The sequence below is a fragment of the Lonchura striata genome, chromosome 3 (genome assembly GCF_050655825.1).
Source record: "Lonchura striata isolate lonStrDom1 chromosome 3, ASM5065582v1, whole genome shotgun sequence".
NCBI lineage: Eukaryota > Metazoa > Chordata > Aves > Passeriformes > Estrildidae > Lonchura > Lonchura striata.
In genome coordinates, this window is record NC_140705.1 from 1,608,694 (window position 1) to 1,621,852 (window position 13,159).

General features: G+C 54.1%; 1 protein-coding gene across 1 annotated transcript in view; it reads right to left on the reverse strand.

Moving 5' to 3' along the window:
* Positions 1-13,159, reverse strand: part of TRIM35 (tripartite motif containing 35) — a 41,201-nt gene that overhangs the window by 23,304 nt on the left and 4,738 nt on the right. Inside the window, exons 3-12 of the mRNA XM_085574282.1 lie at positions 11,510-11,622; positions 8,563-8,746; positions 7,495-7,632; positions 7,157-7,243; positions 5,221-5,343; positions 3,452-3,591; positions 3,225-3,359; positions 2,901-3,130; positions 335-504; positions 111-200 (exon numbers count right to left, since the gene is read on the reverse strand). Coding sequence (XP_085430408.1) covers positions 111-200; positions 335-504; positions 2,901-3,130; positions 3,225-3,359; positions 3,452-3,591; positions 5,221-5,343; positions 7,157-7,243; positions 7,495-7,632; positions 8,563-8,746; positions 11,510-11,622 — 1,410 coding nt within the window. The remainder of the gene's footprint in view (positions 1-110; positions 201-334; positions 505-2,900; positions 3,131-3,224; positions 3,360-3,451; positions 3,592-5,220; positions 5,344-7,156; positions 7,244-7,494; positions 7,633-8,562; positions 8,747-11,509; positions 11,623-13,159) is intronic.

Here is a 13,159-nt window from a genome sequence, read left to right on the forward strand (position 1 = left end):
TCCAAGGATTCCCTGGATCCTTCCCCGATCCAGGAGAACATTCCCGGCTCCACGTCCTCCCGGTGCTGAGCATTCCAAGCCCGATCCCGGGAGATCCAATCCCAGCTCACCTCGAAGATGGACCGGAGCTGCCGGACGTCGTTCCTGGGTCCCACCACCTCCCGCAGCGGCTTTAGGAGTTGGTTTTCCAGCAGGAATCCCTTGGGAAAAAGGCCGGGAAGAGGCGGCAGGGCCACGGTGAGCGTTCCCAGCCCTCATTCCAAAGGGATCCACAAAAAAATAAAAAACCTGGATCCGGGGCCGCTCCCGGATCCCGGGCTCCAGCGCCGCTCACCGACTCCTCGCTCAGGACCTCCAGGATTTTCCGGAGGGTTTTCCTGGGAATTCCTGGCCGGGATGTGGCCGTTTCCTCCACCCTTTCCTGGTTTTCCTTCCCTCCTCCTGCGCTCCGTGTTTTCTTCGGGCTCCTCCTCCCTTCCTGCTCCGCTTTTCCAGACTCGATCCCTGAAAATCAGAGAGGGAAGCTGGGAGCAAAATCCCAAACCTTGGGAGTTACCGGAGGGGGGAAAAAATCCCTGGAAAACAAAGCTCCTGGGATGAGAGCTGCTTGTTGGAACTGGGAAAACCGGGAAAAAAACGGGAAAAAACACAGCGGGAATATCCCTTGGAATGAGCCAGCTCAAGGCTGGAGGCTCCCGGATGATCCCACCTGGAAATCCCAAGGATCGGCGGGACACCGGAGCCTTTCCCCCGGTAAATTCCAAGGAATTTACGGATCCCACCTGGAAATCCCAAGGATGGGCGGGACACCGGAGCCTTTCCCCCGGTAAATTCCAAGGAATTTACGGATCCCACCTGAAAATCCCAAGGATGGGCAGGACACTGGAGCCTTTCCCCGGTAAATTCCAAGGAATTTATGGATCCCACCTGGAAATCCCAAGGATGGGCGGGACACCGGAGCCTTTCCCCCGGTAAATTCCAAGGAATTTATGGATCCCACCTGGAAATCCCAAGGATCGGCGGGACACCGGAGCCTTTCCCCCGGTAAATTCCAAGGAATTTATGGATCCCACCTGGAAATCCCAAGGATCGGTGGGACACCGGAGCCTTTCCCCCGGTAAATTCCAAGGAATTGACAGATCCCACCTGGAAATCCCAAGGATGGGCGGGACACCGGAGCCTTTTCCCCGGTAAATTCCAAGGAATTTATGGATCCCACCTGGAAATCCCAAGGATCGGCGGGACACCGGAGCCTTTCCCCCCGTAAATTCCAAGGAATTTATGGATCCCACCTGGAAATCCCAAGGATCGACGGGACAACGGAGCCTTTCCCCGGTAAATTCCAAGGAATTTATGGATCCCACGTGGAAATCCCAAGGATCGGCCGGACACCGGAGCCTTTCCCCGGTAAATTCCAAGGAATTTATGGATCCCACCTGGAAATCCCAAGGATCGGCGGGACACCGGAGCCTTTCCCCCCGTAAATTCCAAGGAATTTATGGATCCCACCTGGAAATCCCAAGGATCGGCGGGACACCGGAGCCTTTCCCCCCGTAAATTCCAAGGAATTTATGGATCCCACCTGGAAATCCCAAGGATCGGCGGGACACCGGAGCCTTTCCCCCCATAAATTCCAAGGAATTTATGGATCCCACCTGGAAATCCCAAGGATCGGCGGGACACCGGAGCCTTTCCCCCCGTAAATTCCAAGGAATTTATGGATCCCACCTGGAAATCCCAAGGATCGGCGGGACACCGGAGCCTTTCCCCCGGTAAATTCCAAGGAATTTATGGATCCCACCTGGAAATCCCAAGGATCGGAGGGACACCAGAGCCTTTCCCCCCGTAAATTCCAAGGAATTTATGGATCCCACCTGGAAATCCCAAGGATGGGCGGGACACCGGAGCCTTTCCCCCCGGTAAATTCCAAGGAATTTATGGATCCCACCTGGAAATCCCAAGGATCGGCGGGACACCGGAGCCTTTCCCCCCGGTAAATTCCAAGGAATTTATGGATCCCACCTGGAAATCCCAAGGATCGGCGGGACACCGGAGCCTTTCCCCCCGGTAAATTCCAAGGAATTTACGGATCCCACCTGGAAATCCCAAGGGTCGGCGGGACACCGGAGCCTTTCCCCCCGGTAAATTCCAAGGAATTTATGGATCCCACCTGGAAATCCCAAGGATCGGCGGGACACCGGAGCCTTTCCCCCCGGTAAATTCCAAGGAATTTACGGATCCCACCTGGAAATCCCAAGGGTCGGCGGGACACCGGAGCCTTTCCCCCGGTAAATTCCAAGGAATTTATGGATCCCACCTGGAAATCCCAAGGATGGGCGGGACACCGGAGCCTTTCCCCCCGTAAATTCCAAGGAATTTATGGATACCACCTGGAAATCCCAAGGATCGGCGGGACACCGGAGCCTTTCCCCGGTAAATTCCAAGGAATTTATGGATCCCACCTGGAAATCCCAAGGATCGGCGGGACACCAGAGCCTTTCCCCCCGTAAATTCCAAGGAATTTATGGATCCCACCTGGAAATCCCAAGGATGGGCGGGACACCGGAGCCTTTCCCCCGGTAAATTCCAAGGAATTGATGGATCCCACCTGGAAATCCCAAGGATCGGCGGGACACCGGAGCCTTTCCCCCCGTAAATTCCAAGGAATTTATGGATCCCACGTGGAAATCCCATGGATCGGCGGGACACCGGAGCCTTTCCCCCGGTAAATTCCAAGGAATTGATGGATCCCACCTGGAAATCCCATGGATCGGCGGGACACCGGATCCTTTCCCCCGGTAAATTCCAAGGAATTTACGGATCCCACCTGGAAATCCCAAGGATCGGCCGGACACCGGAGCCTTTTCCCCGGTAAATTCCAAGGAATTTACGGATCCCACCTTCCAGAAGTTTGGTGGCCACCTGCATGGCATCCCTCTTCTCCTGGCGGCGTCCCAGGGGTCCCACGTTATCCATGAACCAGAGGTGAGGCTCTTCCCACGGCATTCCCAGCTGCTGGACGCGGATGATCCGATCGGCGTCCAGCGCTTCCCGGATCAACGCTTTGGCCTCTTCCTCGTTGACGATCCAAACCCGCCGGAATTTCTCGGCGCTGCTGCGCATCAGCTGCCTGCGGGAAAAAAAAAAGGGATTCCGAAGGGATCGGATCCGCTGCTCCGGAAATTCCCCGCGGCGCTGGAATTCCGAGCCCTGGAATTCCCAACCTCATCCGGCTCCGCATCTCCTGGAACTGCCCGGTGACCCGCTCCAGCTCCGATTCCAGGCTCTGCTTTTCCTCTTGGAATTTCATCTCCTGCTTGGCCATTTTGTCCCGCAGCAATTCCAGGGATGTCCGGAATCTGGGAAGGGGCAAAGAGTTGGGATTTGGGAATTTTCCCCAGAGGTGGGGAAAAGCTTTGGAAGGGGAGGGGATTCCCGGGATGGGTTTTACCGGCTGATTTTCCTTTTCTGCTGGGATCGGAGCGTGGAATTTTCCACATCCAGCTGCCGGAGCACTTCCAGGTTGTATTCCAGCTTCACCTGGTTCAGGTGGTAAATTCCCTTCATCTGCTGGAGTTTCCTCTCCAGGTACTGGAATTCCATGGGGGAAAAAAAATCACAAAGAATTCCACAGGGGAAAAAAAAAATATCGGAAAGATGAGCCCGGAATTTAGGGAAACCCCAGGGAAACTCCCGGAAGGGTTTGGATTCCCCAGGAAAAAAAAAGCTGGGATTAAATCCCAGCAGGGCCGAGAGTTTTTCCCTTTCCAGAGGATGGAGGAAAGCCGCGATCCCGGGGGTTAATTCCCAAAAATCCCACCCCAGCCAGAAATCCAAAGGCAAACCCTAAACAACAACCAGGGAAGTCCTTCCCAATCCCAGCCTCTCCAAGCTTGGAATTCCCACAATAAATCCCAGTCCCAGCTGCAATTTTTGCTTCCAGGAATTTTATTTTATTTTATTTTTTTTCCACCTGCAGTGGGCACAGAGAATTCCCGCTCCTCCTCCTCCTTAGGGAATTCTGCGTTTGTGGGGATTCATATTGGGATATTTTACAGCTATTTGGGGAAGGAAATATTCCCAAAATCCAGTGAAAAACTTTCCCTGAGGAATTTCTCCGTTATTATCCCTGTTCCCAAGGCTGCTCCCAAACCGGGATAAGGCCGTGGAAAACAAAGAGGGAAAATTATCTCCGGAGCCTTCCCCAGACACAGCCCAAGGTTGTTTTTCCAATGTTTTCCCGTTTTCCCAACGGCCCCACATTCCCTGGGAATGCTGAGCTGCAGCACGGAGCTGCTTCCATCCCAAAACTCCTGGGAACATCCCGCGCTTCCAGGATATCGGGAATGGGGGGTGAGGAGCTGCTGGAGCGAGTCCAGGGAATGCCAGGGAGCTGCTCCAGGGCTGGGAGAGCCGGGAATGTTCCCCTGGATCGGGGAAGATCCCGGGAATCCTTGGAGCCTTTTCCAGAGGGAAAGGAGAGCTGGAATTTGGGGAAGGGCTGGAGGGGCAGGAGCCAGGGAATGGAATTCCCAGTGGGAAAGGGGAGCTTGGGATTGTGGGATCTGGGGAAGGAATTCCCGGCTGGGCTGGAATTCCCAGAGAATCCCTGGCAGTGTCCAAGGGAGGATTTGGATCACCCCGGGATCACGGGAAGTGTCCCTGGGATGGGATTGGAGGTCCATGGATCCCACCCAAACCATCCTGGGATTCTGGGATCAAGAACACTCAGGATCCTTCCTGAGGGATTTTTATGGAATTCGGGGATGGAAAAGGGAAGGGAGACCCTCCCTGGAGTCCTGAATTCCCAGTGAAACCCCTGGATCCCAAAATTCCTTCCCAGAGAGGAATCAGGATGGGGATGGATCCAATGCCAGGCTGGGAGAGCCGGGAATGTTCCCCTGGATCGGGGAAGGATCCAGGGAATCCTTGGAGCCTTTTCCAGAGGGAAAGGAGAGCTGGAATTTGGGGAAGGGCTGGAGGGGCAGGAGCCAGGGAATGGAATTCCCAGTGGGAAAGGGGAGCTTGGGATTGTGGGATCTGGGGAAGGAATTCCCGGCTGGGCTGGAATTCCCAGAGAATCCCTGGATCCCTGGGAGTGTCCCAGGGTGGATTTGGATCTCCCTGGGATCATGGAGGTGCCGGGGCTGGAATGGTTTGGGATTTGAGGTCCCATCCCACCCAGACCATTCCAGGATTCCCAGAGGTGGTTCCGGGTACCTGCACGTCCCGTTCCAGCTGGAATTTCATGCTGTCGTACTTCTCCAGGCTCTCCTCCTGCAGCTCGCTCAGCTGGTGCTCGAAATCCAGCGCCTTGTCCATCTGCTTCCGCAGGAATTCCAGCTGTGGCAGCAAGGAGAACCTCATCCCACCTCATCCCACCTCATCCCACCTCATCCCACCTCCTCCAAAGTCCTCCAACCTCATCCCACCTCATCCCACCTCATCCCACCTCCTCCAGACTCATTCCATGTCCTCCAACCTCATCCAAAGTCCTACAACCTCATCCAATGTCCTCCAACCTCATCCCACCTCCTCCAACCCCATCCCACCTCATCCAACCTCATCCAACCCCATCCCACCTCATCCAACCTCATCCAATGTCCTCCAACCTCATCCAATGTCCTGCAACCTCATCCAAAGTCCTCCAAACTCATCCCACCTCATCCAACCTCATCCAAAGTCCTACAACCTCATCCAAAGTTCTCCAACCTCATCCAATGTCCTCCAACCTCATCCAAAGTCCTCCAAACTCATCCCACCTCCTCCAACCTCATCCCACCTCCTCCAACCTCATCCAGTGTCCTCCAACCTCATCCAACCTCATCCCACCTCCTCCAACCTCATCCAAAGTTCTCCAACCTCATCCAATGTCCTCCAACCTCATCCAAAGTCCTCCAAACTCATCCCACCTCCTCCAACCTCATCCAGTGTCCTCCAACCTCATCCAACCTCATCCCACCTCCTCCAACCTCATCCAAAGTTCTCCAACCTCATCCAATGTCCTCCAACCTCATCCCACCTCCTCCAACCTCATCCCACCTCATCCATCCTCATCCAACCCCATCCCACCTCATCCAACTCCATCCCAACCTCCTCTAACCTCCTCCAACCTCCTCCCACCTCATCCCACCTCATCCAACCCCATCCAAAGTCCTATAACCTCATCCAAAGTCCTCCAACCTCATCCCACCTCATCCATTCTCATCCAACATCATCCCACCTCGTTCAACCTCCTCCAATCTCATCCCACCTCATCCAACTTCATCCAACGTCCTCCAACCTCATCCAACTCCATCCCAACCTCCTCCAACCTCATCCAACCTCATCCCACCTCCTCCAACTCCATCCCAACCTCATCCAAAGTCATCCCACCTCCTCCAACTCCATCCCAACCTCATCCAACCTCATCCAACCCCATCCCACCTCCTCCAACTCCATCCCAACCTCATCCAATCTCATCCAAAGTCATCCCACCTCCTCCAACTCCATCCCAACCTCCTCCAACCTCATCCAACCCCATTCCACCCCATCCCACCTCCTCCAACTCCATCCCAACCTCATCCAACCTCATCCAACCCCATTCCACCCCATCCCACCTCCTCCAACTCCATCCCAACCTCATCCCACCCCACCCCACCCCCTCTATCCCGATCCCAGCCTGTTCCCACCCCAATCCCAAAAAATTCCGGCTCCTCCACGGTGCCTTCCAGGGCAGAGCCCATCCCGGCATTCCAAGCGGGACCTGGAGCGTGTCCAGGGAAAAGGAACGGATTGGGAATGGGGCTGGAGCCCCGGGAGCAGCTGAGGGAGCTTGGAGAAAAGGCGGCTCCAGAGGGAACTTTCCGGAATTCCCGGAAAAGCTGAAGCCAGGTGGGATCGGCCTCTACTCCCGCAGGATAAGAGGGAAACTTCCAGGGGAAGGTTTGGTTGGATCTTGGGAACAATTCCCACCTGGAAGACTCCACCCAGAGCAGGGTGGAGTCCCCATTCCCGCTGGGATTGAAATCCATGTGGATTTGGCCCTGTTTGGGGGCGTGGATCCGCTCTGGGAATGGTTGGACTCGGTGATCCCGGAGGGTTTTTCCACCCTCAGCGATTCCCATGGGAAAATGGGAATTTTCTCCCCAAAAAAAAGATCTCCCAGGGGATTCACCTGCTGCTCGTTGTGGGCCCGGATGGCCTCGTTCCATCTTTTCCGGTTGCTGGCCAACATTTCCCGACCCTCCTCCTCCAACGTTTTCTGCGGAAGAGACGGAAATTCCATGCCGGGATCTCCGGGAATGGGAAAAACCGAACGGCGACGCTTCCGGGTCGTTCCCAAACTCATTCCCAACCCCTCAGAGCTCCGGATTCCGGCTTCACCCGCCCGGATTTCACCCCAGCACCGCCATTCCAAATGGGGTTTTTTTTCCCACAAAAGATTTGGAGGAGCAAAGCGGTTTTTCCCGCTTTTCCTTCCCGGTTTTCCCGGTTTTCCCGGGAATTGGGTACCTCGATGTGCCGGAGGTGGTGCCGGTAGGTTTTGAGCACGTTCCTGGTTTGTTCTTCCATCCTTTCCAGGAGAAGGCGGATGTCACCCGCCTGCTCCTGCAGGGCCTGCTCGTACTGCTCCTCCTTGGCCGTCAGCGCCTGGAAAAACGAGGGAAAGGGAGGCCGGGATCAGCGGGAATCCAGCGGGAATCCAGCGGGAATCCAGCGGGAATCCAGCGGGAATCCGCAGGGAAACGGCCGGACGCGGAATGATCGTGGATTGGGTGGGAAGGATCATCTGATTCCAACCCCACCATTCCCAGGGTGATCCCACCGTTCCTTGGATGTTCCCAGGGATTGTCTGGGAATTCCAGCCCAGCCGGGAATTCCTTCCCCAGATCCCAAAATCCCAAGCTCCCCTTTCCCACTGGGAATTCCATTCCCTGGCTCCTGCCCCTCCAGCCCTTCCCCAAATTCCAGCTCTCCTTTCCCTCTGGAAAAGGCTCCAAGGATTCCCTGGATCTTTCCCCGATCCAGGGGAACATTCCCAGCTCTCCCAGCCTGGCATTGGATCCATCCCCATCCCGATTCCTCCTGGAGAAGGAATTTTGGGATCTAGGAGCTTCACTGGGAATTTGGGACTCCAAGAAAGGCCTCCCTTCGTTTTCCATCCCCAAATTCCATAAAAATCCCTCAGGATGGATCCTGAGTGTCCTTGATCCCAGAATCCCAGGATGGTTTGGGATGGGATCCATGGACCTCCAATCCCATCCCAGGGACACTTCCCACGATCCCAGGGTGATCCAAACCCACCCTTGGACACTCCCAGGGATTCTCTGGGAATTCCAGCCCAGCCAGGAATTCCTGCCCAAGATCCCACAATCCCAAGCTCCCCTTTCCCACTGGGAATTCCATTCCCTGGCTCCTGCCCCTCCAGCCCTTCCCCAAATTCCAGCTCTCCCGGAGCCCCTTGGGGATCGGGAAGCGGCTCCAAGGATTCCCTGGATCCTTCCCCGATCCGGCTGCACATTCCCGGCTCTCCCAGCCTGGCTCCATGGCCTGGGAGCAGCTCCCGGAATTCCCAGGTACCTCCTGGAGCTCTCGGATGAGCCGGTTCTTCCCGGCCAGGAGCTGCTGGCATTCCTCCTGCTGCTGCTCCAGCAGCTCCCACAATTCCTGCGGGATCTTCACGTCCCCCGCCGAGGCCCACTTGGAGTTGATCTCCGCCAACTTCTCCGTCCCGTGCTTGGCTTCCTCCTCCAGCTTTTCCAACCTGCGGGAAGCCGGGAATCAGGAGCTGGGAGAGGGCTGGGATGGCTCCAGACCTGGGGCTCTTCCCTTCCCTGAATCCCTTCCCTAAATCCCTTCCCTGAATCCCTTCCCTGAATCCCTTCCCTGAATCCATTCCCTGAATCCATTCCCTGAATCCCTTTCCTGAATCCCTTCCCTGAATCCCTTCCCTGAATCCCTTCCCTGAATCCATTCCCTGAATCCCTTCCCTGAATCCCTTCCCTGAATCCATTCCCTGAATCCCTTCCCTGAATCCCTTCCCTGAATCCATTCCCTGAATCCCTTTCCTGAATCCCTTCCCTGAATCCCTTCCCTGAATCCATTCCCTGAATCCATTCCCTGAATCCATTCCCTGAATCCATTCCCTGAATCCATTCCCTGAATCCCTTCCCTGAATCCCTTCCCTGAATCCCTTCCCTGAATCCCTTCCCTGAATCCCTTCCCTGAATCCATTGCAGAAATCCCTTCCCTAAATCCCCGCCCTAAAATTCCTTTCCTTCCCTAAATCTCTTCCCTAAAATCCCTTTCCTTTCCCAAATCCCTTCCCCAAATCCCTATCTTTCCCTAAATCCCTTCCATGAATCCATTCCCTAAATCCCTTCCCTGAATCCCTTTCCTGAATCCCTTTCCTGAATCCCTTTCCTGAATACCTTCCGAAATCCCTTCCCTAAATCCATTGCAGAAATCCCTTCCCTAAATCCCCACCCTAAAATCCCTTTCCTTCCCTAAAACTCTTCCCTAAAATCCCTTTCCTATCCCAAATACTTTCCCTAAATCCCTTCTATGAATCCATTCCCTAAATCCCTTCCCTAAGTCCTTTCCCTGAATCCCTTCCCTAAATCCCTTCCATGAATCCATTCCCTAAATTCCTTCCCTAAAGTCCATTCCCTGAATCCCTTTCCTAAATCGCCGCCCTAAAATCCCTTTCCTTCCCTAAATCTCTTCCCTAAATTCCCTTTCCTTCCCTAAATCCCTTCTATGAATCCATTCCCTAAATTCCCTTCCCTGAATCCCTTTCCTGAATCCCTTCCAAAATCCCTTCCCTAAATCCATTGCAGAAATCCCTTCCCTAAATCTCTTCCCTAAAATCCCTTTCCTTCCCTAAATCTTTTCCCTAAAATCCCTTTCCTATCCCAAATACTTTCCCTAAATCCCTTCAATGAATCCATTCCCTAAATCCCTTCCTTAAGTCCTTTCCCTGAATCCATTCCCTGGATCCATTCCCTAAATCCCTTCCATGAATGCATTCCCTAAATTCCTTCCCTAAAGTCCATTCCCTGAATCCCTTTCCTAAATCCCTTCCCTAAATCCCCGCCCTAAAATCCCTTTCCTTCCCTAACTATCTTCCCTAAATTCCCTTTCCTTACCCAAATCCCTTCCCCAAATCCCTTTCCTTCCCTAAATCCATTCCATGAATCCATTCCCTGAATCCCTTCCCTAAGTCTTTTCCCTAAATCCTTTCCCTAAATCCCTTCCCTGAATCTCTTCCCTAAATCCCCGCCCTAAAATCCCTTTCCTTCCCTGAATCCATTCCATAAATTCCCTTTCCTTTCCCAAATCCCTTCCCCAAATCCCTTTCCTTCCCTAAATCCCTTCTATGAATCCATTCCCTAAATCCCTTTTCTGAATCCCTTCCCTAAATCCCTTCCCTAAATACCTAAAATCCCTTTTCTTCCTTAAAATCCCTTCCCTAAATCCCAGGAGCATGGATTTGGTGTTTCCTGGAATTTCCGGGAATGCGGCTGCTGGAAAAGCAGGAGAGGACCGGCCGGGAATGATCCTGGTGGGGATCAGGGAATGCCAGAGGTTGGGAAAGCTTTGGAAAATCCCGGTAGGAAAAATTCCCTGTCAGAGGAGGATGGACACAGCCATTCTGGGAATGTGCTGAGGAATTCCAAGGAGGAATTCCAGGATGCTTTGGATGGGATTCATGGACCTTCCATCCCAAACCGTTCCAACCCCACCATCCCAGGCTGCTCCAACCTTTCCTTGGGCATTCCCAGGGATTCTCTGGGAATTCCAGCCCAGCCGGGAATTCCTGCCCAAGATCCCAAACTCCCAAGCTCCCCTTTCCCACTGGGAATTCCATTCCCTGGCTCCTGCCCCTCCAGCCCTTCCCCAAATTCCAGCTCTCCTTTCCCTCTGGAAAAGGCTCCAAGGATTCCCTGGATCCTTCCCTGATCCAGGGGAACATTCCCGGCTCTCCCAGCCTGGGATTGGATCCATCCCCATCCCGATTCCTCCTGGAGAAGGAATTTTGGGATCCAGGGGCTTCACTGGGAATTTGGGACTCCAGGAAGGGTCTCCCTTCCCTTTTCCACCCCCAAATTCCATAAAAATCCCTCGGGATGGATCCTGAGTGTCCCTGATCCCAGAATCCCGGGATGGTTTGGGATGGGATCCATGGAGCTCCAATCCAATCCCATCGCAGGGACACTTCCCATGATCCCAGGGTGATCCAAACCCCATCCAAACTTTTCTGGGACACTTCCAGGGATCCAGGGATTCTCTGGGAATTCCAGCCCAGCCAGGAATTCCTTCCCCAGATCCCAAACTCCCAAGCTCCCCTTTCCCACTGGGAATTCCATTCCCTGCCTCCCGCCCCTCCAGCCCATTCCCAAATTCCATTTCCAGCTCTCCCGGAAACCTCTGGAAAACTCCAGATTTGATCCCACCTCATTATGAGCCTCAATTTCCCATGGGAATCCGGCGGCATTCCCAAAATTCTCGGCTCCTCCCCGCTCACCTCCTCAGCTTCTCCGGCCTCTCCTTTTCCCGCCTCCGCGATTCCCGGAGATCGGATTCCACCTGGACGTCGGTCAGCAGCTGCGTCCCGTGGAAAAGCAGCTTGGCCAGGGCCTGCCAGGGAAGGGACATTCCCGGGAATTTGGGCTTGGAATGCACCAATCCCGGATCCTTCCCATCCATGGGTTCGTTGGGAATCCAATCCCATGGATCCTGGTTGAATTCCCGTGCCTAAAGGATCCCGAAATCCCTTTCCTTGCCTGAATCCTATCCCGGAATCCCATCCCGGAATCCCATCCCAGAATCCCATCCCGGAATCCCATCCCGAAATGCCATCCCAGAATCCCATCCTGGAATCCCATCCCGAAATCCCATCCCGGAATCCCATCCTGGAATCCCATCCCAGAATCCCACCCCATTCCATAATCCCATCCCGGAATCCCAGAATTCAATCCCGGAATCCCATCCTGGATTCCCATCTCAGAATCCCATCCTGGAATCCCATCCCGAAATCCCATCCCGGAATCCCATCCTGGAATCCCACCCCATTCCATAATCCCATCCTGGAATCCCATCCCGAAATCCCATCCCAGAATCCCATCCCGGAATCCCATCCCGAAATCCCATCTCAGAATCCCATCCTGGAATCCCATCCCGGAATCCCATCCTGGAATCCCATCCCGGAATCCCATCCCGGAATCCCATCCTGGAATCCCATCCCGGAATCCCATCTCGAAATCCCACCCCATTCCATAGTCCCATCCTGGAATCCCATCCCAGAATCCCATCCCAGAATTCGATCCCGGAATCCCATCCTGGAATCCCATCCCAGAATCCCACCCAATTCCATAATCCCATCCCGGAATCCCAGAATTCAATCCTGGAATCCCATCCCGAAATCCCATCCCAGAATCCCAACCCATCCCGGAATCCCATCCTGGAATCCCATCCCGGAATCCCATCCCGGAATCCCATCCTGGAATCCCATCCTGGAATCCCATCCCGGAATCCCATCCTGGATTCCCATCCCAGAATCCCATCCCAAAATCCCAGAATCCCAGAAATGCATCCTGGAATCCCACCCCATAATCCCATCCCATAATCCCAGCCCAAAATCCCAGAATCCCATTCCATAATCCCACCCCAGAATCCCCTCCTGGATTTCTATCCTGGATTCCCATCCCAGAACCCCATCCCAAAATCCCAAAATCCCAAAATCCCATCTCATAATCCCATCCCATAATCCCATCCTGGATTCTCATTCCGCAATCCCATCCCAGAATCCCATCCCAAAATCCCATCCCAGATTCCCATCCTGGATTCCCATCCCAGAATCCCCGTATGGAATTCAGGTTGGAAAAGCCCATGGAATCCAACCATTCCCATCAGATCCCAAGGATCCCACTCCAATCCCGGTCCTTGGGAATTTCTCTCCTGGTTTTTGGCCCAAAAAGGAGGAAAATGTGGGATAAGGATGGATCCAAGAGGAGATTCCCATCGGATCCCAAGGATCCCTCTCAAATCCCGGTCCTTGGGAATTTTTCTCCTGGTTTTTGGCCCAAAAAGGAGGAAAATGTGGGATAAGGATGGATCCAAGAGGAGATTCCCATCGGATCCCAAGGATCCCTCTCAAATCCCGGTCCTTGGGAAT